The 22,375-nt window shown below is 33.3% G+C and overlaps 1 protein-coding gene and 1 pseudogene across 1 annotated transcript; one reads left to right on the forward strand and one right to left on the reverse strand.

Moving 5' to 3' along the window:
• The first annotated feature begins 10,758 nt into the window (after positions 1–10,758).
• Positions 10,759–13,315, forward strand: LOC110901528 (annotated as a pseudogene).
• A 2,215-nt stretch (positions 13,316–15,530) lies between these two features.
• LOC110903142 lies at positions 15,531–16,681 on the reverse strand. Its single transcript, XM_022149296.2, has 3 exons — positions 16,565–16,681; positions 15,809–15,919; positions 15,531–15,743 (listed from the first exon to the last, which is right to left on the reverse strand). The coding sequence occupies exons 1-3, from the start codon at positions 16,679–16,681 to the stop codon at positions 15,531–15,533; spliced, it is 441 nt and encodes a 146-aa protein (XP_022004988.1).
• Between the last annotated feature and the right edge of the window lie 5,694 nt (positions 16,682–22,375).

Below are 22,375 nucleotides of genomic sequence, written 5' to 3' on the forward strand. Positions count from 1 at the left end.
ATGCATTACCTTTGGAATGGGATAAAGTTGTTCAAAAACTGAAACGGGATTCTAATTTCTCACTCTATGATTCAAGAAGTTTTATCAATACAATTAAAAATCACACGTGTAATGAAGAATCAAGAAAAAGGAAGTTAATGGATGAAATAAGAGGAGAATTAGAAAAGATAAATTTGGATGTAATCATTGAGATGAGAAAAAGAATCTCTGTGTGTCTTGAAGCAAAAAATGTTATGAAATACGATATTAAGAGGGGTTGTTATATTGATGAGTATATGAATCCTCTTGATTTTGTTAAAATTTTCTGTGCAGGAATATACAAGATGGAAACAAAGAAAGAAGCTGATGTTAGAAAGATGAATGAAAAATGCTCGAAATGTGAAAAATCAGAAGCAGACAATGTGAAACTCTTGGAGGAAGTGGAGAGTTTGACATTGGAAAACAAAACTTTGAAGATTGAGAAGAAAGCTGATGATGAACAGATTCTGGAGTTGCGCTTGAACTGTGAAAAACTAAAATCTGAAAATGACAAACTTTCGAAAAATATTGAGAGTTTGACATTAGAAAACAAAGATTTTGAAAAAATTAAAAGTGAAAATGAAAATGTTTCTTGGATAAAGCTGGAAAACAAAGTTTTGAAAGAAAAAGAAACAGAATTTCAAAATCAAATAAAAATTTTAGAAAATGAAAAATCAATTTTTGAGAAAAACAAAAGTGTTAATGAAAAGGCAATCAATTCTCATCTTGAGAGAATCTCTCAGCTTGAAAAAGAAGCTGAGAATTCAAGGAACAAGATTGAAGAACTTGAAAAGAAATTGAAAGGCTTTGTGACTTCATCATCATTACCAGATCTTGTATGTCCAAAACCAATCAATTCTGTTCCAATAAGTGACAATGTCACAAATTTTGACAAAGTCAAAATTGAAGATTGTGATGACAAATCTGATGACGAAAAAGAAAAAGAAGAAAAAAGAAAAACATTTTTGAAATTAAATGAAATGTTTAAAAATACTGTTTTACATTCTACTGAGAAAGGTGAATGCTCAACGCAAAAACCTGTAAAGAAGAATGTGGAACAGAAACAAAAAGATAATAAATCGAAAAATTTTCAAAAAGAAAATAAAAGCTCATCAGATCAATCATCCAATCACAATAAAAAATCACAAAAATTGAAAAATCAAAACTCTAAAATAGTTGGTAACCAGTGGTGCAGGTCTGACCACAGTGCTCAAATGCCAAATCAAGGATACAAGAAAAGAAATGACTACCACAAGGCAACTCAATGCTATGATCTAAGTGTGTGGTATGAAAATGGTGTACGATATGAAAGTGAGAAGAGGTATGATAACAGAGTGTGTTACTCATGTGGTTATCAGGGAAACATTTCTGTTAACTGTCAAAGTCAGAGATTTGAAACGAGAAGGTGTTATGAATGTCAAATCAGAGGCCATATTGCAAGAGATTGCCCAATGAGATCAAAGAAAGGATCAAGGGCTAAATCTCAGAAAATGGAAAAGAAATCAGTCAATGTCAAGCCCAAAGAACAGAAAGTGGAAGAAAAGAAAGTAAATCTTTCACAAGGGCAGAAAGACAAACTGAGGAAGAAAAGGAAGAAGGCGAGAGAGTATCTAGAAAGGATTTGGTCCTCGGATACAACTGGTAATCCGAGAAAAAGTTCTGATGAATTGCTTTACTCAACTAAAAAGGCAAGCAAAACGAATTCATCAGATGCAAATCTGAGGACAAAAAAGAAGATAAAGAAAGAAAAATTAACTAAGCAACATGATAAACAATCAAAGAAAGTTAATTTTTCAGACAAAATCATTATCAAGGTTTTCGAGTATAAAAGAGACTGTGAAACATTATTCATTTCACAAGCTAATAAGTTTGGAAAACCTAGATCAAGTAAAAATTGGGTACCAATGAAGGTTGGCGATGAATCTGGCTCATCAAAGTCAGACAAGTCACATTCAGGCAATGATTCTGGTTCGTCAAAACCAGAAGAGCCATCTGTTGAGGTAAAAACTGTCAAACCCAAGGCTGGTCAGGCTTGGGTGGATCTTTTTAAGTAAAAACCTGACTTGCCGGAGTTCCCAGGTTGGTAAGTGTGGAACAGGTATCGGCATTTTTCTTGAGAAATTCACAGGTTGGTAACTGTGATATTTCGAATTACAAAAGACTAATCAAGGACATTAAGTTGTACTTGATTTATCTTTCTGACAAGTGATTAAAGGAAAACAATGTGATGAAACCCCGAATTTGTGAAATGACATATAAAACTAATTTTTCGGAAAAACCATTTTGATTAAAACAAACTTAAGTGTTTTGAAATCTAAATGGGAAAATAGTTTGTTGTCAGGGGGAGTTCTGATTGTTTACGCCAAGTGGATGGAGAATTGAAGCAATTCTCATCAAGTTGTCACTTTACTTTATACAGTTTACTGCTTTGTTTTTTCAAATTTTCCCAGAAAATCAAAATTGAAATATATTTTGATTTTAGGGGGAGAAAAATTTTAAAAAAATAAAAAAATTTGAAAATTTGAAAAAGTAAAAAACATTGAAAAATAAAAAATGAGTTTTGTTGTGAATAAGAGGAAATGATAGTAAATCAGTGGACTATCACAGCATACTAAAGATATGAAATGTCAAATGTGATAAACGATTGTGATAAACGATCTCACTAATGATATGACGATAGACTCAGCTAGACTAGTAGATTTGCGATAACGATACAAACTAAATAAAAAAGCCTAGTTCTAGTGGGAAACATGGTTGAAAGCATAGTACTTAGTTTGTCCTTTGTGATTGTGTACCTACTCAATAATCGCTAAATGCTAAAAGACCATAAAAACTGGTCAGTTTGTGAACTTTCACAACTTGCTGAAAAAGTCGCTGTGATTGTGCATTTTATTTTGCAAAGATTTAAACTTGTTTTATTTCTTTATTTTGTTTAAGCATTGGACATCCTCTGCGTATACGTGAGTATCGACTTGGATCTTATTGCCTAAACGTTCTGCTTTATTTTTCTTCGTGTTTCGTTTAAGCTTTGGATCACCTCTGCGTATACGGGAGTATCGACCTGGTGGTTAAAGCCTAAACAACTTCAACTTGTTTTTATTTTCTTTTTTTGTTTAAACATTGGACTTTCTCTGCGTATACGGAAGTATCAACTTGATTGTTAATGTTTAAACATTCTGCTTTATTTTCGCACATATTACAGTTGATGAAAGTTTAAAGGCATTACTTGAGTTAGTGTTTTGCATGATGAGGGGATATGCTGAGATCGTGGGGTCCATAAGAATTTAGTGCAAAATTAATATACCTAAACGTATCAGTAAGCATTTCGAAAGTTTTTAGATTGAGTTTAAAAGGACAACTATATCGTCAATCTATGTGAATCGTTTAGAACTTAAAATGATTAAAGCTTAACGGTGCTAGTGATTTGTCTCATAAACTGATATGATCCTCTTACACAAACTCACAAAAATATTGTTTGTATATATTTCTTTACTATATTTCATTCAAAAACAAAAATCCAAAAAGATTTTTGGAGTGTTTTAGCATAAATTTTTGAAAATACAAAAAGATTTTCGACAACTGATGTTGAAGAGCTGATATTCAAAATTCTGAGTGCTAAACATGATGAACTACCTTGGGTTGGGAGAATATGTTGAAAACTTTGAATGTTATATACAAATGTTTTGTAAGATTGTATGCTTAGTTAATCAAGGTCATTCATTTGAACTTGATGTAACTATACAGATTGATGAATGAATGGTTTCTACCAGTAAGTTTCTTAAATCTAAGTGTTATAAATTTGTGAAACTTATGTTGAGGTAGAGGATGTGCAGGTTTTGGACTTCATCATTCCCACAGGAGCTTATTGTCAAAGCTTGAACCAGATTAAGACCTCAGATTCTAGCATATTGATAGGGGAAGTCTGTGAAAGGGGGAGTCTGGATCAACAGTCAAAGGGGAGTCTGAAGATGGAGCTAGGAAGTGATTCTGAACCTGTGAAGATAGTGTTTTTACGATGAAAAGACAGAGTTGGAGAAAAGACCAAGACTGAAGACTCGGAGCCGAAGACTTAGTCAACATCCAAGGGGGAGTCTGTTGGTGCACTGAATGTCTGTTGACTAAGTTTGTATTGAGTCTTAGGTCTAGATAGGTTGTACGGAGTCGAAAATCAGAAACTAGGGTTTTTAGAATGTTAATTTCGCTCATAATGACATATGTGTCATTAAAAGCGAAATCAGTTGATGAAGATTTCGCTCATATGTACATTAGAGGAGGTTTCGCTCATAGGTTCAGATGTGGAGGTTTCGCTCATGGTAACCTGGTGATTTCGCTTATATGGTCACCATAGGAGCGAAATCAGCAGCCTATAAATACTTGACTTGTAATTTCATTTGTAACCATTGGAGCGAAATCAGGTCATGTGCTAGGTGTCGAAACTCTGTCAAAATCTACTCAGAAAGCATTAGTAGAGAAGGAAATTGAAAGGAAAAGCTGTTGTTACTTTGTTTACACTGATCCGCCTTTGTACGCAAAGATGAACTGCCTTAACTGACTTTTTCGGGTCATAGAACGGTCCAACAGTCTTCTTCGTCTTGTCTATCTATGAGAGACTAGGCTTCTTTTTTGTATTAGTCTTATATGTGTATTCGTTTATGAACTGATTGTTATAGTGATTTTTCTGAGTTAAACATTTTGTGTTGGTTTGGGTTTTCTATAAATAAAATTTGGCATTATTCTTGAGCTTTACGTAAAATTTGTGGCTTTCATTGGTACTCAATGTCGATCCTTTCCGCTGCTCTACAATTAAGGTAATTTGTCCTGATTATCTGCTTAGCGTATCACTATAATTGTTCTAACCTTTCACAACCGTAGCAAGTAGTCAAGTACATTCTACAGGCTGGTTTCTTTGAAAAACATGGATAAACTGCACAGAGTTTTCAGTTGATTATCTTGTTAATTCATATTATGTGATTATCTTTGTCTTAAATCTGTTTAATATCTCAACATTTGAGGGGTCCTAATGGCTTGTTCTTAGTTTTGCCTCACATGCTATTTTTTTTATCCAAAATGATGAATTTTACTATGACGGCTATTTCTCCCTTTAGGCATGTTTTTTAAGGGTTTTTTTTTTTTTTTTGTATCCTTGAGTTTGCATGTCTATCATGGCTCTGGTGTTCTTGCATTTTCATGATACTAACTCGAGAAATTGTTGATTGAGATGTTGATGTGTGGTCTCATTACATATATGCGTCTTTATGTTTTCCATTGTGGTGATATTGTATTATTAATTAGAAGATTGTTTTGTGTTTAATTGTTTGAGAAAATTGTATAGTTTGTGTATTGTATGTTTTTGGCACAGAGCACGTGATTCTCGTTTTTTAATAGATTTGTTTTGAATTATGTGATAAACACTGTTAAAACATCTTTCGGGTGCGGTCAGTGTGCCTTATGGTTTATAATCTTGTTGTGTGGTTACTCGAACTGTGTGGTTCAATTGTTTGTAACCACTTATATTGCCAAAAATGTCTTACAAACTTGTATATTTTCCCTTGTATGAGATGTGTTTTTCTTGATAGTATATCATGTGATTTATATATAAAATGAGAAGTAGTTTTGGCTGTGGTTGTTTTCTGTACATAGGTTTCCATTTAATCCTTATGTATATATTTGTTGTGTTCAAAGGCATTATTGACTGTTCAATTCTCCTTGTTTTGTACCAAGCTCTATCTGTAGTGAGCGTTTGTGAGTTCATATTGATCATGTTTTTTACTTAGTTAGTAACTATTCTTGGGATTGGTTTTATGGCTGTTAATTTTCTTAAGAGTTCACTAAGGTTGTTACTTGGTTCACTTTATGCTTTCAAAGTGACTATAATTCAAGATTTTTCTAAAAATCGGGTCTTGGTTTGTCTTTTTAGACATTTGTTTTGTTTTCTTTTGCATGAGGTTGTAATGTTTTACTTGTAAGATTTAATCTTGCATTTGTTTTTTTTTTTGTCATGCCATCATCCTTGTTAATGAGTTGGTTGATCTCACAGGTTTTTTTTTGTTTTGAGGTTTTTTATTTTTTAGAATCCTCTCGTCTGATCAATGATGAAAATTCACCATCTTTGTCTGTATTTGTCTTCCCTAAGTCATTTTTTGTGTATTTTAGGGTTTTTTCTTGTTTTGTTCATGTCAACTGTTGGTATATGTTCACTTTGCTTTGGTGTAAAGAATGTGTGTATTTTATAAGTCTATGCGTATGGTAATTTTTGGTTTGTCTTCTGTTTAATCCTAATGTCTTGATGATATTGCTGTAGGATTGTGTTGTTTGGCCAAAAATTATTATGTTTGTCTGAAACTCTGTTTTCTAGTTAGTTGAACCGTGTGGTTAACTTGTTTTAACTAGTTGTATTTTCAAGATATTCTTGATATTCTAGCAGCCGTGTATGTTCTCTTGTGTGAGATATGTTTTGTCTTTGGTCGCAAAAATGTAATTTTTGTGTTTATCTAGTGTTGGTGTTGCTGTACATGTAAGGTTGTAATCTGATGACGAGTCGTGTGATTCTTTTTATTAGATTTAATTGAAACGTGTGGTTCGTTTTGTGTGATTCGTGTTCTTGTAAAGTTGTAAAAGTTTTTGATTTAATCAAATTAGTCTTTATGTTCTTTACAAGTTGTATGACATGGATCCTGTTTTTGTCCAGACATTGTTCATAGTTTTGGAGTCCGAAAGTTGTGTGGCTATTTGTTTATCGAATATGCCGTGATGTTAAAAGTGTTACAAAGCTGGTGATTTTTTGTTGTTTTATAAGATAGGTTCTGATTTGTTTACTTGGGTTGTTTTTTGGTTTTTTTTTGGCACATGTGTTTGTGATATTATCTGAGAATCATGTGGTTCTTATTATTTCGTTAGTTCTTGTATTTTTGCTACCATTGAATAATCTTGTTTTTTTTATCTGGTCAAAATATGAGTGCTCTCTGGTGTGTTTTTATGTGTTAATTGTGTGTTTTTCTCTTGTGTAAGAGATAGTTTTCCTTGTCTTAGAATCAAGTGATCATTCACTTTTGTCTTGAACAGTGTATAAATGTATTTCGGCTATGATCCGTATATGTCTTATTGTATGGTTAGTCGAACCATATGGATTATGGTTTGAGTGTTTCTAACCACTTGTATTGTCAAGGTTGTTCTTGAATATTTGATAGTCTAATATGTTTTCTCGTGTGAGTCATATTTTTCTGATTGCAAATCGTATGGTTTTGTGTTTAGTCTGACGTGTTTGGCTGTGTCTTAAGTCTGGTATATGTCGTTTGAGTATTTGATTCTTTTGGATGTGAATTTAAAGTCCATTATTCAATTGGATGTTACAGGTTGATATAACTCTTGTCGTATGAGGATCTTTGTTATATCAGTTTTGAATTGTTGTAGAATCATGTTATTCTAGTTCATACCAGATCTGATTTTGAATCGTGAAGGTTTTTTTAACTTTGTTCTGACTTCTGATAGTTTCTTAGATTATGTGAGTCATTATTTGATCAGTTTTATATGAATTGATAAATGGTTATATAATCTTTTGATTCTTTGTTAATCATATTGTGTTGTGTTATCTGATGTGTTTACTTTCTGTTATAGAAAGTTCTTTTATTTGTCTGTTTGCATTTGTTTTATTAATTCGAGAGCTCGCTTGTCTGATCTTGATGTTCGTCTGATTACTTAGATTGTTTGATTTGGGATTTTGCCTATAGAATTCCTATCCTCTTGGTTTATTTCTCTGTAGATATGTTATATCTTGTGAAATTGTAGATCCTTTGTCTTGGTAAAAGGAAAACTTGGAGGCGTATCAAAATATTGATTTAAAATGTTTGTTTTGTCCTAAATTCTTTGGTTTTACCTTCTGCCTTTACTAAACTTGTAATTTTAGGTTTTCATGAAAACTTGTGATTTTATCTAAATAAAAATGAAGATTTGCTCGAATTATTGGTTTGGGTTGTTCAATTCCAAGATTGTACGTGCTATTGAAATTGTGATTTTATTGTCTCATTTTTTTGTTTGTTTTGGGTTCTAAATTTGTTAAAAAGGGTTGAAGTTTTTTTTGTATCTTGTGATAATAAAGTTGCTTATTTTCAATTGCTGCAAAACTCGTGACTTCTTGGTTATGTTTGCCTATTAAATTGAGGGGGAATGTTGAAAATATACGGTATATATCTTCAATTCAATGTCAAACACATTAATATTTACTAATATTTGTTTTTGTTTTATTGTATGGGGTTGGCTTTGGAGCGTTTGGGCTGAAAGTTTGGGCTCACACACAAGGCTGGGCTTAAGGGAATTAGAGTTATGCCAATATAAAAGAAGTGATGCAGCTTGTTTGTTAGGTTAGAGAGTATGGAAATAGAGATAACAGCTTCCAGTTCGTTCCAGAAGACTAGAAGACTTCTAGGGTTTTATTATGCTGTTCATCCTTTCTTGCACTTGTCTCCGTATCGTTTTGTTGGCGATCAGATAAGTTATTTGTTGTTGATCGTATCTTACATTTTGTTCTCTCAGTCGTTGGAGTTTGTTGCGTTGATTGAATCCTGCGTGATTCTGGTTTCTTTTGTATGTTCATCAACTGATTGTTATCAGTTGATTGTATTGAACTTCTGTTCATTATTGATCTTACAAGCTGTAAGATCGAAAGGTTTCTGGGGGGAAATTATTTTGATTTTGGTTAATAAAAGTTTTCTCCAAGTTTTGTAGCTTCTTTTTGTTTTTTGTTGATTCTTTACATTATATTGTTGATCTTTCATACCATTTGACACTCATCTTTGGAGATATGTCGTATGCTAATAATTTTAATTTTTTTTAGCTATTTTAAAATATAAAATTGCACAAATATTATCTGCTTTTAATCATGTTTAATGAAAAATACAAAAACATTTTGATATATTAGTTTTTTTTCTTATAACAAAGATTTAAACAAAGTTTAAGTTGGTTGGTTTTCTTAAAGAATAATGTTCCTTCAAATTTTTTTGGTGCAACATCTTTTTACAACTTGTGACATCAATGGAAACACCATTTCCATATGATATAGATCTTTTAACAAGCATCCTAACTCAGAATATAAAACTAACTTTTTTTGTTTACCTTTTAATCTTAGACTATCTCCACCCATAAGGGTTAAAAACACATAAAAACAAGTTAAGTGAGTTGTTGCATTAAATTTATACTAATCCACATTAATCCTTCACAGACACTTATTTTATAATTTCTATCTGAAATGCCCCAAACCCGGGGGTCTCCTCAATTGGATTTACTCTTTAGCAAACAGTTCTTAAACTAGTAACTTAAAACTGACGCAAACATAAATCCATATAATCCAAACATTCAAGTCAAATACAACTATAGTCAAAATGCCTCAAAACGAAAACACAACAAGAGAGTATAGGATGCGAGTCTCTCGCCCCAGAGTCTCTCAAGGGCCACTCCCATCACCGAAAGCCCTCCATTATCAAAACTTTAAGTTGATGTGCATACTAAAAGTCAGTTACATCGAGTGAGTTTTCATTTAAATAAAATAATTAATGATTCCAGCAAAACATTTATTTAATAAATGTTTACATTACATATATTAAAATTTAACCTTTATCTTTAGCATTTAGGTGACACTCACCAATGAGCTATCATCATCACTTCTATCATATTTTGTACAACTATTGGTTGCCCCGTAAGTCACCACCCTATACTTGCAACCTCATAAGTAACTGCCTCTCTTGTAGCCTCGTAAGTAACTACCTCTCTTGCTTCCCCTTATGTATCTGCCCATGCAGCCTCGTAGGTAGCCTATCAAATGTTCCCTACGTGCTAGATTCACGATCGTAAGTTTTGATTGTTCCTCCACCTCCTTCTAAAAGAATTATACTTTTGAATGTTCTCGATTTGGATATTGAGATACATAAATCCAATCTTTAGCAAGCAAAACCTCATCGGCTTCGGACTATTTTTGTCTCTTCATATGTTCATTTGGCGATGAGGCAATTATTTTGCACTTCTTTTTTCTAGCAGTTTTAAGCTGCGGGGAAGAAGATTTATTAACAATTATGCTTCTTGATTATATCGGTAGTGAAGAATGCTTGAAACCAAGATTGTTGAACTTGAGTGAATGTAGGATTTTGAAAACCAAAGCACCCACAATTTTAAAGTTGTGTGAAGCCAAGATTCGAAAATGGTTAGATGGGGTATCCTTGTATTAGTGGGTTCCTAAAGTTTCGAAACTGGTTTTCTTTCGAGTTTGGGTTGTCCTCATTTAAGAATCACATAAGGGATTGTTGGTTCGGGTCCATAGTTTTAAATAAATGTGTAGATAAAATTTGAGAAATACCGAGAATTTTAAAAAAAGGGTCATTGGATTTTATCACCCCCAACTAACATTTTGTCGCCCGACACCCCCAACTTAATATTTAGTGTGTTCTGGCACCACACTGTTAACTGAGCACTAACTCAGTTAGGTTTTTTGCCTATGTGTCAACCTTTTTCCTACTTTGATATAATTATGCGGCACCTTTTCCTACGTGGATTTAGTTCTGAATTAAAAATCAATAAACAATATTCTCTCTTTACCTCCTCTCTCGTTCTTTCTCTCTCACTCTATACACACACATACACACATCTGTATAAATACAAACACACATACCATCTCTCTCCACCACCAACATACACCACCGCCACCACCCACTTGTAGCCACCGTTGAAAACCACTGCCACCACCTCACTGGAACCCTAACCGTCTTCGTCGTCGCCTTTTTCACCTGCCAATGCATGATGCTCCTCGTTTATACCAGACGCAAACTCGAATCCATCAATGGTTTCTCCAAAATCAACTCGTTCGGTGACCTAGGGTTTGTTGTCACCGGTCCTGTTGGTAGATCGTCTGTTGATGTCATGATGTTGTCATAGACTGAGTTTTGTATTAGTTATCTCATATTTGTGCCCAATACGTTGGTCAACATCTTCAATTTGAATCCAATAAGTCCAAACCCTAACCCTAATTCTACAATTTTAGGGTTATCAACGAAAAGTTTTTACATTTGGGCATGTTTTCTGTTTCAGTTAGGGTTAAATTCAATTCCAACATTGACACATTTAGCCCCTTTAAGTATATTTGTTAATGTGGTGGATATTGGGGGTACGGGGATTGTTATGGTGGAGGAAATGATGATATATTTGAATGGTAGACCGGTTTTAAAAGCGTTCGATGAGTTTTCGGTGCTTTTTTACAGAATCGGTGTGACAGTTTACGCATTAGAAGGGACCGGGATGGTATTGTCGTTCGAATTGGAGACAGAGGACAAGAATAAGTTTGGGAGGGTGTTGGGAGAGAGATGGGTATGTGTTTGTATTTATACAATGTCTGTGTATATATATATATATATATAGAGAGAGAACGAGAGAGAGAGAGAGAGTACAGAGAGAATATTGTTTATTGATTTTTAATTCAGAATTAAATCCACGTAGAAAAGGGTGCCACATAACTAAATTCATGATGGAGATTTTTTTACTGATTTTTAATTCAGAATTAAATCTGGTTTCACTCTTCAAGTGTATTTAAGAACTCAAGGGTTGAGATCCTGTACAAACAGTGCTAATTATAAGAACCGTAAGAACAGATCTGAACCGTTGTTAATTTAAATCAAGGGTTGATATTGATTATAAATAAAACTTTTATAATTAAAAATTACTACTAACAAATTAGGGGTAATTTTGTAAAATTGCTAGTCATTTGACCATTTTCTATTAAATACAAATTCCACCAAGGTTTTTTAAACTAAAATAACTTTTATATACTTCATTATTTTTTTAAAAAATATATACCATAAAATCAAGTATTTTTTTATCTTTAATATGAGTACCATATTGCTATACCTTTTTGTATTTATAAAAGTGTTTTTTAAAAAAAGTTAACAAAAGGTGTTTTATATTTGTGCTAATAAGGTGCTGATTATGTGTTAATTACAAAATAATACCAACAAACACCAAAAGTAGATATAATCAGCACATCTGGTGTGCTGATAATGGAGAACGATTGAAGATGTTGTGCTAATGTCGTTTATGTTGATAATGGAGAACGATTCGAGTACGATGTGCTGATAATGAAGAACGATTAATGATGTTGTGCTAATTATATAGTGTTGTGCTGATTATATTTTTTGTAATTATTTTTAATTAGTTATAAATAAATATGGTCAAAAAGTCTAAATTACCCCTAAACTAATTTTTTATTGATGGACACTTGTCAATTATGTATTGGTTCTTATGGTTCTTACAAACTTAAGTGTTTGTATTTGATCCCATTCCAAGAACTCAAACTTATACCATTGTTTTCCATTTCACAAAAATCCAAAGTTTTATATCAGGGGTGCTATAAGGTCCCCTGTAGTGGGGCGTTATATGCCCCAAAAAGCCGCCCATAGCGCCCAATGGCTCCCTCAACACCGCGACGAGGGGCTTTATCCGGCAAAAAAGAGATGGCAGCGCCATCACCATCGCGACGCTATTGATGTTTGGTTTTCAAACTTTGACCAATCAAAAGTAATTAAGGGTTTTTATAATTAATTAATAAAATTGAAAATTAATAATTAGGTAATGATGGGTAGGGGATTTATGACTACGGGCTCTAGTGATATAACGCCCATAAAGCCTCTGTGTGACGTGGCACGACACGTGTCGCATAACGCCCACAAAGGGGCTTTATGACTACGGATGGAATAACAATTAAAAAGTGCAATTGTGTGGCAACTTTGAGAGTATTGTTTTTTGGCATTTTATATAATCAAATGGTCCAATTTCTAATTGCCTACATTATGCCCTAATCACTCAGCCTAAACGAATTTTCTGAAAAAACACTCAGTTTCGTGATGAGTATGAGAAAATCAGTGAAGCTCTACTTCGTAGTACAATTCATATTTCCATATCAGCATAAACCTTTAGACATACATACCTTGCACTTACCTATACTAGCTTGTAGATTTTCCTTATCTTCCTAATGAGGAAAGTATTCTAGAACTGCTACACACAATAGGATATATTATTGGGATCGGTATGTTCGTTTTGAAATTTTATTTTGCAGCGGAAGATTGAACATACGACGATTTATGATAAAACATATGATCATGGATCTCTCACTAGGGTTCAATCGAAAGTAAAATATCTAAATTTATTTATTGAAAGAGCTGTTGTAGTAGATGACATAATCTTGTTGATTCCAGTAACGGTATCTGTAAAGGAAACCCCGGTGAACTTCTTGACTGAACCATTAGAAGGGAGGTCTACCCTATAGCCTGCTGACATTCTTGTTTTTGGATGGGAAGGAGGGAAACACGCGTGCGTCGATTTGACACGTGTGTCCCCCCTCGTTGGGCTTAGGGACCACGGTTTGTGGCGGGCCAGAAGATAACCAAGGCGGGGGCGGACAAAGTAGATAAGCACGAAAAAGCTTGCATCGAGAATCAGCACGTGTTCGTCCCGTTCGCTTTCGATACCTTTGGTGCTCTCGCCCCTGACGCGGTGCGGTTCCTCAAGCGGGTTCAGCAGGTGGTAAGCAGTAACACCGCACATGTTAAGGGGCAGAATTTTGTGTTTAGCAGGGTAAGGTTTGCTATTCAGAAAGGGTAGCGGCACAACTTGTTGCCCGTCTACCTGCCATTAGTTTATAATCGTCTCTGTTTTAATGAATATTTTAGTTATATATTAAAAAAAAAGGCTAAAATTTTGTGGTTAACAAAATAAGTTGACATATAAGAAAAAAATTGACTCCCATAGTTTTTGGCTGAAAAAATTGATTTGTAAGCTTGATCTTTTTAACTTTCATTTTCTTGTATTCATGTCATCATTACAAAGAATATTATTATGGTTAAAAACTATACAAAAAATCTGTAATTGAAACATAATCATCATATTCCTCTGTAAATGTTCTCAAGAGACAAAATATTTCTGAAAAAAGATCTTCCCGCTTTCTGAAATTGTGGATTCAAACATGAAATTTTAAATCAATAATATGCAACTTTGCGTAATATATATTCATATATATATGCAACCATAAAAGTGTACCAAACACTATCCTTTTTGTTATACAGGTGACATAATGAGTCATGATGTTTATTTAGTAAAGTAAAATGATGATATTTGATGCATGAGAATCCTGTGTTTGAATATAAAGCTGTCTCCTTTTCAGTTTATTACATTTTACGCATCTCATCATATACGATTATTATTTTTCTTAATAAAGATTAATTAGATTGTGACTTCATTATTCATGATTATGGTTTTAATATTTTATTATTCGGTTTAATGTGATTTAAGTCCGCTACTCAAGTTTTAATGGGGTTCAATTCTATCAATTATCACAGACTCTGAATAATGTCAAAGTATCAACGATCTGGATATAGTCAGTAGAAACAATATAATATTCTCTTTTTTTTAAAGGTGGACAAATCTGTAGCGCTCAATAAATTTATCAAATTTGTAAATGTTTTTTGTTTCTTTCTAAAAAGGGTTATGAAATTAAAACACTTTTGCTTATAAAATGTCACTGAATCTTACATAAATTAATAAATTAATAAAAAAAAGTTTGTAAAAGCTAATTTTAGTTTCATATCTATCTATAACCAATGATTAAAAATCTGCTGAAACTGGCAGATAGTACCGGTTGAACTGCCCGATACACTGTTAAACTATTTCTGAGTTCAATTTGGTACGATATGAAAACCGGATTTTAAAACATTGTCTATAACTACTCAAAGGTAATTTTTTTAAATATTCAATATAATCAATTATTCGAATTAAAAACGAGTTTAAAGCTTGTCAACAATGTTGTCTTCGTCTTAGGCTATAGGGTGTGGTCATGACCCTCATGGTCACCATGATCCTCCACATCGGCACCATGTCATTCACTTCTCATCCATCATTCAAAACCATTACCCTAAGGGTGTGGTCATAACCCAAACCACTATCTTCCTATTTTAATTTATTTTGTAGAAAAGGAAAATGAATCATTGAAAAAGGAAAGTAGGCTCATGGTTGTCATGGTTTAATCCATGCCAACCATGGTGGATGAAGGAAGGGGATGGTGTAACAATCCATTAATGATCCTATGTGGCATTAATGACCCAACTCATGCTCCCCATACCCTTTAGCCTTATAAATCTAGTTAATTGTCAATCATCTAATTCTAACATAAATTAAAATCATACCCTTTTATCAGGATGTAACAGGCCTTGTTATGTCCGTTGGGCTGCAACAACTAAGTTGGCCCATATATATACCCAGACTAAAATTAAATATGTTGTAAGATAAACTAGATCTTTAATAAAAGCGAAGCTATATATTCCATTAATTAAAATAAAAATCAAATTAAACGTCACGTGTTGTAAGATGAGAAAAAAATACAAAATGCAATATTAAACAAGTAAAATAAAATTAGATATACAACAACTTTTATATCAAAGTTTATAGTTTCCGTTTTCATGTTTTATTTATGTACGAGTTAACCTAAATTAATCTTTAGATATTTTGCGTTTGGCGATGTCTATGTTTTCTTTTACGGCATTCGCAGCCTCATCGGCCTTCTGAGGCACATTTTCTTTCACTTTCTGAGCCGCATCTTTAGCAGCCTTCCATGCATCTTGTGCTTTTTGTTTCGCTTTCTCGGCTATGTTTTCTGCAGCCCCCGCAACTTTGCCGGCTGCGTCTTTAGATTGGCTGGCAATCTTTTGAAAATGAGGAAAATGTTAATCATCATTGTTCAATAAAACAACAAATAAGTATTTCTTACATTTTCGGTTTGAGAAGAAACATGTTCTTTAATGTTGTTACTGGCTTTCTTCACCTCATCGACACCACGTTTTGCTGCATCTGATGGTGGTTTAGACGCCAGCAAACGCACCTTTTTACAAAATATAAATACTTCAAATAGTTGATTAAACTCAAATAAATATACAGTTTTAATTTCAACTCAAATATAAAGTTGTAATATTTAATTTAAACTCAAGTTAAAAATTCAAATAAGTTTTTTTTTCTCTAACAACTCGTAATATTTAACTTAAACTCAAATATACAGTTTTATTCCGTTTTTTTTTTCTAGATTTTGATATAATAACTGATTAAACATCGCATCCATTCAATATATATATTAACAGACTACGATATACTTTTTCAGATACAATTTAGTTTTTTTTAGAATTTATATTGAAATATAAAATTATATATCTAATTACTCATAATAATTTATAAACTGTTACGTGTTTATCATCGGATTCTTGCAAAATATGATGTCCCGAAGTTTCCCATGATATACATGCATGCATACTACGTATAGCACATGTAACTAAGTACACTACTGGTGGACTCAGGAATTATTTACTGGGATGCGGATGAAACGTTTAACCATATTTTCAACGGGTGCGGTCAAGTTTTTTTTTCCTAAAATATACACTAATTTTTTTAAGGGGTGCGGCCGCCCATCCACCCACAACTATGGGTAGTCCACCCCTGAGTAAGTATGCAACAATTTATATATATAAAGAGAGACCTGAACGTTTTTATGAGAAGTAGGATGAAAGACCCTGGAAAAAAAGGGGCTGCGGATGCATATTGTGCGTGAGGTTTGGACCATTGCAAGGCTAGTGGTTAGCGCAACTCCTGCCATTTTTTCGATTTATCTTTTTATTCCATCTCATATGTATATTGAATTTAAATGCAATTTTCTCATTGTGTTGTTGAAATTGTATGAAGATACACGTTTCTAGGAGCGGAAGATGAGGAAATTTGATGGACGTTGGCAAAATCTGTTTTTAATTAGGTGTCCAAAAATCGACCAATTAAAGGTGGATTTTTACTGCCCGGACATTTGTAACATTTTGCATGTGCGAGGTATGTATGGCCCTGGCTAGCTACCATATACATTTTTTTTGTTAATATTTTAATACACGTTCTTTATTTACTAAGATAAACATGTTTTTTTTATCATGAAGAATACAAAGCATACAAAAATCTAAGGTCGATTGTCCAAACATCGTCCCTGTTGAAATATATGCAATTCCTTAAATGGCAGCTATATATAAGTAATTATATTGGAAATAGTGTATAAATGTTTTGTTTTATTTTGTTTCATTGGGCTGATAAGGACTGGCTGGATTGGGCTAATAAGGACTAAGATGTTCGTGGGCTAATAAAAGTTAAAGGAGCTGGTGGACTGGGCTTTGTAGATGTGGATCAGGTGCTAAGCAGCTTAGGGTTCGGATCTTTTCGGCTCTCTATATAAGTGTGTCTTTTGACACCATTCAAGAATTCAATCATCAGTCTTTACTTGACACCTTCTTTCTCTAGGGTTTTGTATTGAGATCTTGATTTAGGGCGATTTAGATCTTTCTAGATTTTGTTTTCTGTTATATCGTTTGAGATTGTTAAACGGATCATCATGTGGGTGATCGGTGTGTGAGGTTGTGAGAAGATTTGTTGTTGAATTATTTGTTAAAGAGTTTTTTTTTTTTTTCTATTATCAGTTGTAATAGTCACAGTTTTGAGTTATTGATCCATGCAATTTGACATGGTATCAGAGCTTTAGGCTCGTGATCGTGTTCGAATCTATCTTTCATTCGTATCTGTTAGGGTTTGCAATATTCAAAGGGTCTGATACGAGTTGTTCTGTTCTTGAGATTAGGGTTTATCTATACCTTATTGATATTTTCGAAGACAATGGTCGCTCATAAATTCTTTCGTTTGATTGGTGTTTCCGCTGCTACAAGGCTCTGATATATCTGTTCTTCCGTTGTGGTTCATGCTCTTTCGTGAATTTAGGGTTTTGTATCTGAAACCCTAGTTTGGGTGAAGAATTTTTTTTTATCTAAAGTTGTTTCGGAAGGATAAATCCTAGGGGTTCATATGCGAAGAAGATTGAGGATTTTTGAAGTCAAGGTTCAGATCTACGTTTGAATATCGAGATTGTTCTTTCATCTGTTCACTAAAGATTCTATGCGAAGACTTCATTTGTATAGAGTTTGCTGGATTTGAAGCCCTAAGTGTTGCAATAAGCCTGGTTCTTGTGATTTACGGTTCATTGTGATTATCAGGATCATGAGGTATGCCCTCATCTTTCAGATACCACTGAACATCTCCTCACGCTTCTTTTCTGCACATGACTCATGTGGGTGTCTGGCTTCCGATTGGTATCTTTGAGAGCATGTTTATCTTTTACAACTTTTTGAAGTTCGAAGGAATTCTTTTTTGGTCATGACATGTCCTTTGTTTAGACCCACAAAGAGTCCTGTTTTTGGCTTTTATGGAGCGATTTCCGATAGTTTCTTTTGGGCACTTGCGTTTTACCTATTAGCGGCTGCAAACAGTTTGAAGACAAGATCTGCAGATTGTTCGCTGGTTGGAATGTTAAGACATCAGAATGTAATCTGGTGTAGGTAAAGTTGTTGTCGTTGTTGATCTTGAAGAACCAAACCCTATGGCTTCCGAAGTCGTGTAAGTCATCAGTCTCTAATCTCTTAATTTCTATTACACTTACATTGTTTAGGAATATTTGGGTCGGGTTAGAAGGACCGACGTTGGTATATTGATTACCGGTGACTGACCACTGGTTCTGTGTGTTTTTTAACTTTATCACTTATATTCATGTGCTACTTGTTTATCATTTGAATATTTGTTTTGAGTTAGGATTTGTCTACATAAGTGTTAATTGTCTAGTTTCGTTTTTTGTTGATATGTATCTGATTCTGTTCTAGTTGAATCGGATTGTTTTTAGGTATTGTAAGTTTTTGAGTGAATTAGTGAAGAGTTGTTTTATGCTTAGATATGTTATATCTTGTTAAGATTGAGATTTGCATTCTTGATATTGTGTTCTGTTTATTTGTAGTTCCATCTAAGTGTTCATATTTTGATTCTTTTGTGATTGCATAATGTTTACAATCAATCTTGATCTATCATCGTGAGTGTGAATTTTTGTCTCGAATCTTGGTTATTTTTTGTGCGTGTGGTTTGAGTTTTATTTGTAGACTTTCTGGTTATATTTTGTTTGCAAGAGTCATATCATTTATAAGTTGAATTCTCAATAATGTAGGAAAGTATCCCTGGGGAGACTTTATCAGATTGTTGGCAACTTGTTATCAGATGTTTATTTGGTCATCTTCTTTGTTTGACAATGATAACTGTACGATTGATTGTTGTTTGTCTCTTGAACTCTTTAGTTTTTTTTTGTAAGTTTGTCTGAGTATTATAACTGGTTTGTGGTAAATGCAAAATTCAAGAAGTCGTGATTGGTATATTGAATATAAAGGAATGACTCTTGATATCTTATTTTATCTTTGATTGGATTCGTAAGTTTTTTGATTGACCTGTTTTGGTTATAATAACATCATAGTTTCTTAGTGGCTACTTTTTTAATGTGTTATTAAATCTAAGCCTTCAATAATAAAGGCCTATCATATTGTACATGGAATCTTAAATCTGGTTTTTTAACATAGATTTTTTTTTAATAAAACAAGGTTCATGTTGTGTTCTACAAAAGGAAAACCAATGTCTTAAAAACCGGTTCAAACCGGCTGGTTGTACCCCTTGAACCGTTTGGTAGAACCAGTTAAACCGCCCGGTACACACAGTTGAACCGTCCGATACACCCGGTTAAACCGTTTCTGAGCCAAATCCGGTACGGTATAAAAACCAAGTTTTAAAACATTAAGGAAAATTAATAAAAATCTTTTTGGAAAAAAATAGTATTTTAAAAGAGATTTGTTTTTCTAATAGGTAAAAGATGTGTATTGGTTTGTTTTTTTGGCTGTTATACATTGGTGGGCTTTATTTGAATTTAGTTTTTCTTTGATGGCTGTAGCCTGGCAAAAGTTATGTTTTTAGTTGTATTAAAGAATGAGAAATTGTGCGTTAAAGAAGTTCAAGTGAAGGTTTTCCAAAATAAATGAAAAATAATAATATAATGAGATATCGTAAGTGTTGGATTTGTGTTTTTAACTGGATATATCTTGACAACGAAATTAAAAGAATGAAAAGGATGAAATTTGTGATGGCACATATTTGTATCCAAGTTTGTTGAAAATCCAAGTTGTTTTCGAACCTTAAAGTTTGTGTTTGGTTTGTAATTTTTGCATACTTTGTTTTCATGTTGGTTTGTATGTTCTCTCACAAATCAGTTTGTGATTTTGTCACTATTTTATGTGTTATCAGATGTGTATTTGTATCTGATGTTTCTTGAACAATCATGTATTCCTTTGGTTATTGGATTTACAGTGTGATTGTTTTTTCGTAAAGGTTATGCTATCTTGAAGTTGTATTCTTCGATAGTGTTTGCCTTTATCTCACTGGTCTTGGACTCTTCATGTTTTGAGTCCGACCGTAGTGAGGTTTGTGTAGGATCATCGTGTTGGTGATCTTATTTGTCTCTTTGAGACTTCATCGCCGATCATAGTGATGTTAGTTCATTGGTCTAGGTGATGCTTGTTTTTTCTTCCTCACTGGTCTAGGGTCGTTTGTAGGTTCTTCGTGTTGTTGAGTTTAGTCCCGTTAGATCGTAGTGTTGGTTTTCTATCAGTTATTCGTGTTGTTGATATGATTTTATACATACTTACGCCTGGATAAAACTGTAAAGTGAAACTTGGCGTTTTCTTGTTGTTTGATCCTCATGCTTATATGTCACGATTATGTTCCTCGTTCAAAGAGTGTTTGACTGATAGGTTGTTTTGATTGTTGAACCAAGTGGTTTGATGTATTTGTTCAAGTTTCTTGAATGTTTTTATAGCCTTGTGTTGTTTCTTGTGTAAGAGATAGTTTCTAGTCATAAAATCATGTGATTTTTTGGATTATCAGAATTTGTATAGGCTGTAATTGTTGTCTGATGAAGAGTTGTGTAATTCTTGATTTTCTGACTTGGTTTTAAATCATGAGACTCAAAATTTTTCGATATTGTTCTGAGTCGTTAAAGTTGTGTAACTCTTGGTCTTTATATGAGATATATAGATATGTCTCTGATGGTATTAGATAATCTTGTGATTCCTTGAGATCAGATTTGAGAGTTCCATGCTATTCGTTTAGGGTTTCAAGTATCGTTCTCTTTTACACTTTGTATCTCTTGTGTGCTAGATCTAGGGTGGATCTTGGTTCTATGTGTTGTAGAATCTGTTGTCATTCAGATTTAGTGAGAGGTTTGTTATAGATTGTCTCGTTGATGGTTTATGAGTGTTGGTGAGACTTTGTTATCCCTAAAGATTTAGGACTTGATCGTAGTTCTTCGTGTTTTGAAGAGCTGTTCGTCTAGTATATTTAGTGTGGTGAATGTTTGTTTCAAATCATATTGTGATTGATCTATGGGGGTTTCTTGATAAATTCTTGCTTTATTTGAGTTTATGTTGAGTTAAGTTTTGATTACCGTTTTTCACATATTAATCTGATATTGTTTCTGAGTCTATTGATTCTCTTATAAAAAAAATGGTTTTCCATTGTTTTTCGATGTTGCAGAAAGCGTTGTTGTATGTCTCAAGACGTATTGTCTTTATCTTTTCCAGTGATTGGTTTAAAATTTTTTGTATGATAAAATAGAAAAGTTTGTTTGATAAAGGATTGCTAATAAATCTTGGTTTAAAACTTGTCTAGGCTTGCTAGTTGTTTGATTTGAGCACACTTGAGCCAATCATGCTCATTTTTTATAATCTTGTTTGATTATAATATAATGTCTGTGTTTTTTGTGATTATATTTCTGTGTTGTGATCTCGTCTCACAGATGAGAGCCAGACTTAACAAGTGAGGGAAGCCTTTTTCATATACCAATTTATGAGCTTTAACAGTGAAAATGTTTGTAAAGTTTTACTTCTATACTTGTTTTTGTATAACATCTTAGGATCAATGTTACAATTAAAATGTTTTTTAATGGTTTTTTCATAGAAGTTGGTGAATAAATGTAATAAATTTTTTTCCCCATTTTGAAATACCTTGTGAACAACTCGATCTGTTTTTTTTATGTTTGCCATTTGAATTGTGGGGGGGTGTTGAAATATATGCAATTCCTTAAATGGCAGCTATATATAAGTAATTATATTGGAAATAGTGTATAAATGTTTTGTTTTATTTTGTTTCATGGGCTGATAAGGACTGGATGGATTGGGCTAATAAGGACTAAGATGTTCGTGGGCTAATAAAAGTTAAAGGAGCTGGTGGACTGGGCTTGGTAGATGTGGATCAGGTGCTAAGCAGCTTAGGGTTCGGATCTTTTCGGCTCTCTATATAAGTGTGTCTTTTGACACCATTCAAGAATTCAATCATCAGTCTTTACTTGACACCTTCTTTCTCTAGGGTTTTGTATTGAGATCTTGATTTAGGGCGATTTAGATCT

The sequence above is a fragment of the Helianthus annuus genome, chromosome 4 (genome assembly GCF_002127325.2).
Source record: "Helianthus annuus cultivar XRQ/B chromosome 4, HanXRQr2.0-SUNRISE, whole genome shotgun sequence".
Lineage (NCBI taxonomy): Eukaryota > Viridiplantae > Streptophyta > Magnoliopsida > Asterales > Asteraceae > Helianthus > Helianthus annuus.

What these genes read in the sequence shown, in the direction of transcription:
- LOC110903142 (XM_022149296.2), bottom strand. Translation starts at nt 16,681, where the DNA reads ATGGCAGGAGTTGCGCTAACCACTAGCCTTGCAATGGTCCAAACCTCA. An exon ending in CTTCTCATAAAAACGTTCAG is followed by an intron (nt 15,920 to 16,564) that starts GTCTCTCTTTAT and finishes TTTTGTAAAAAG; the next exon opens with GTGCGTTTGCTGGCGTCTAA. An exon ending in TTTCTTCTCAAACCGAAAAT is followed by an intron (nt 15,744 to 15,808) that starts GTAAGAAATACT and finishes CATTTTCAAAAG; the next exon opens with ATTGCCAGCCAATCTAAAGA.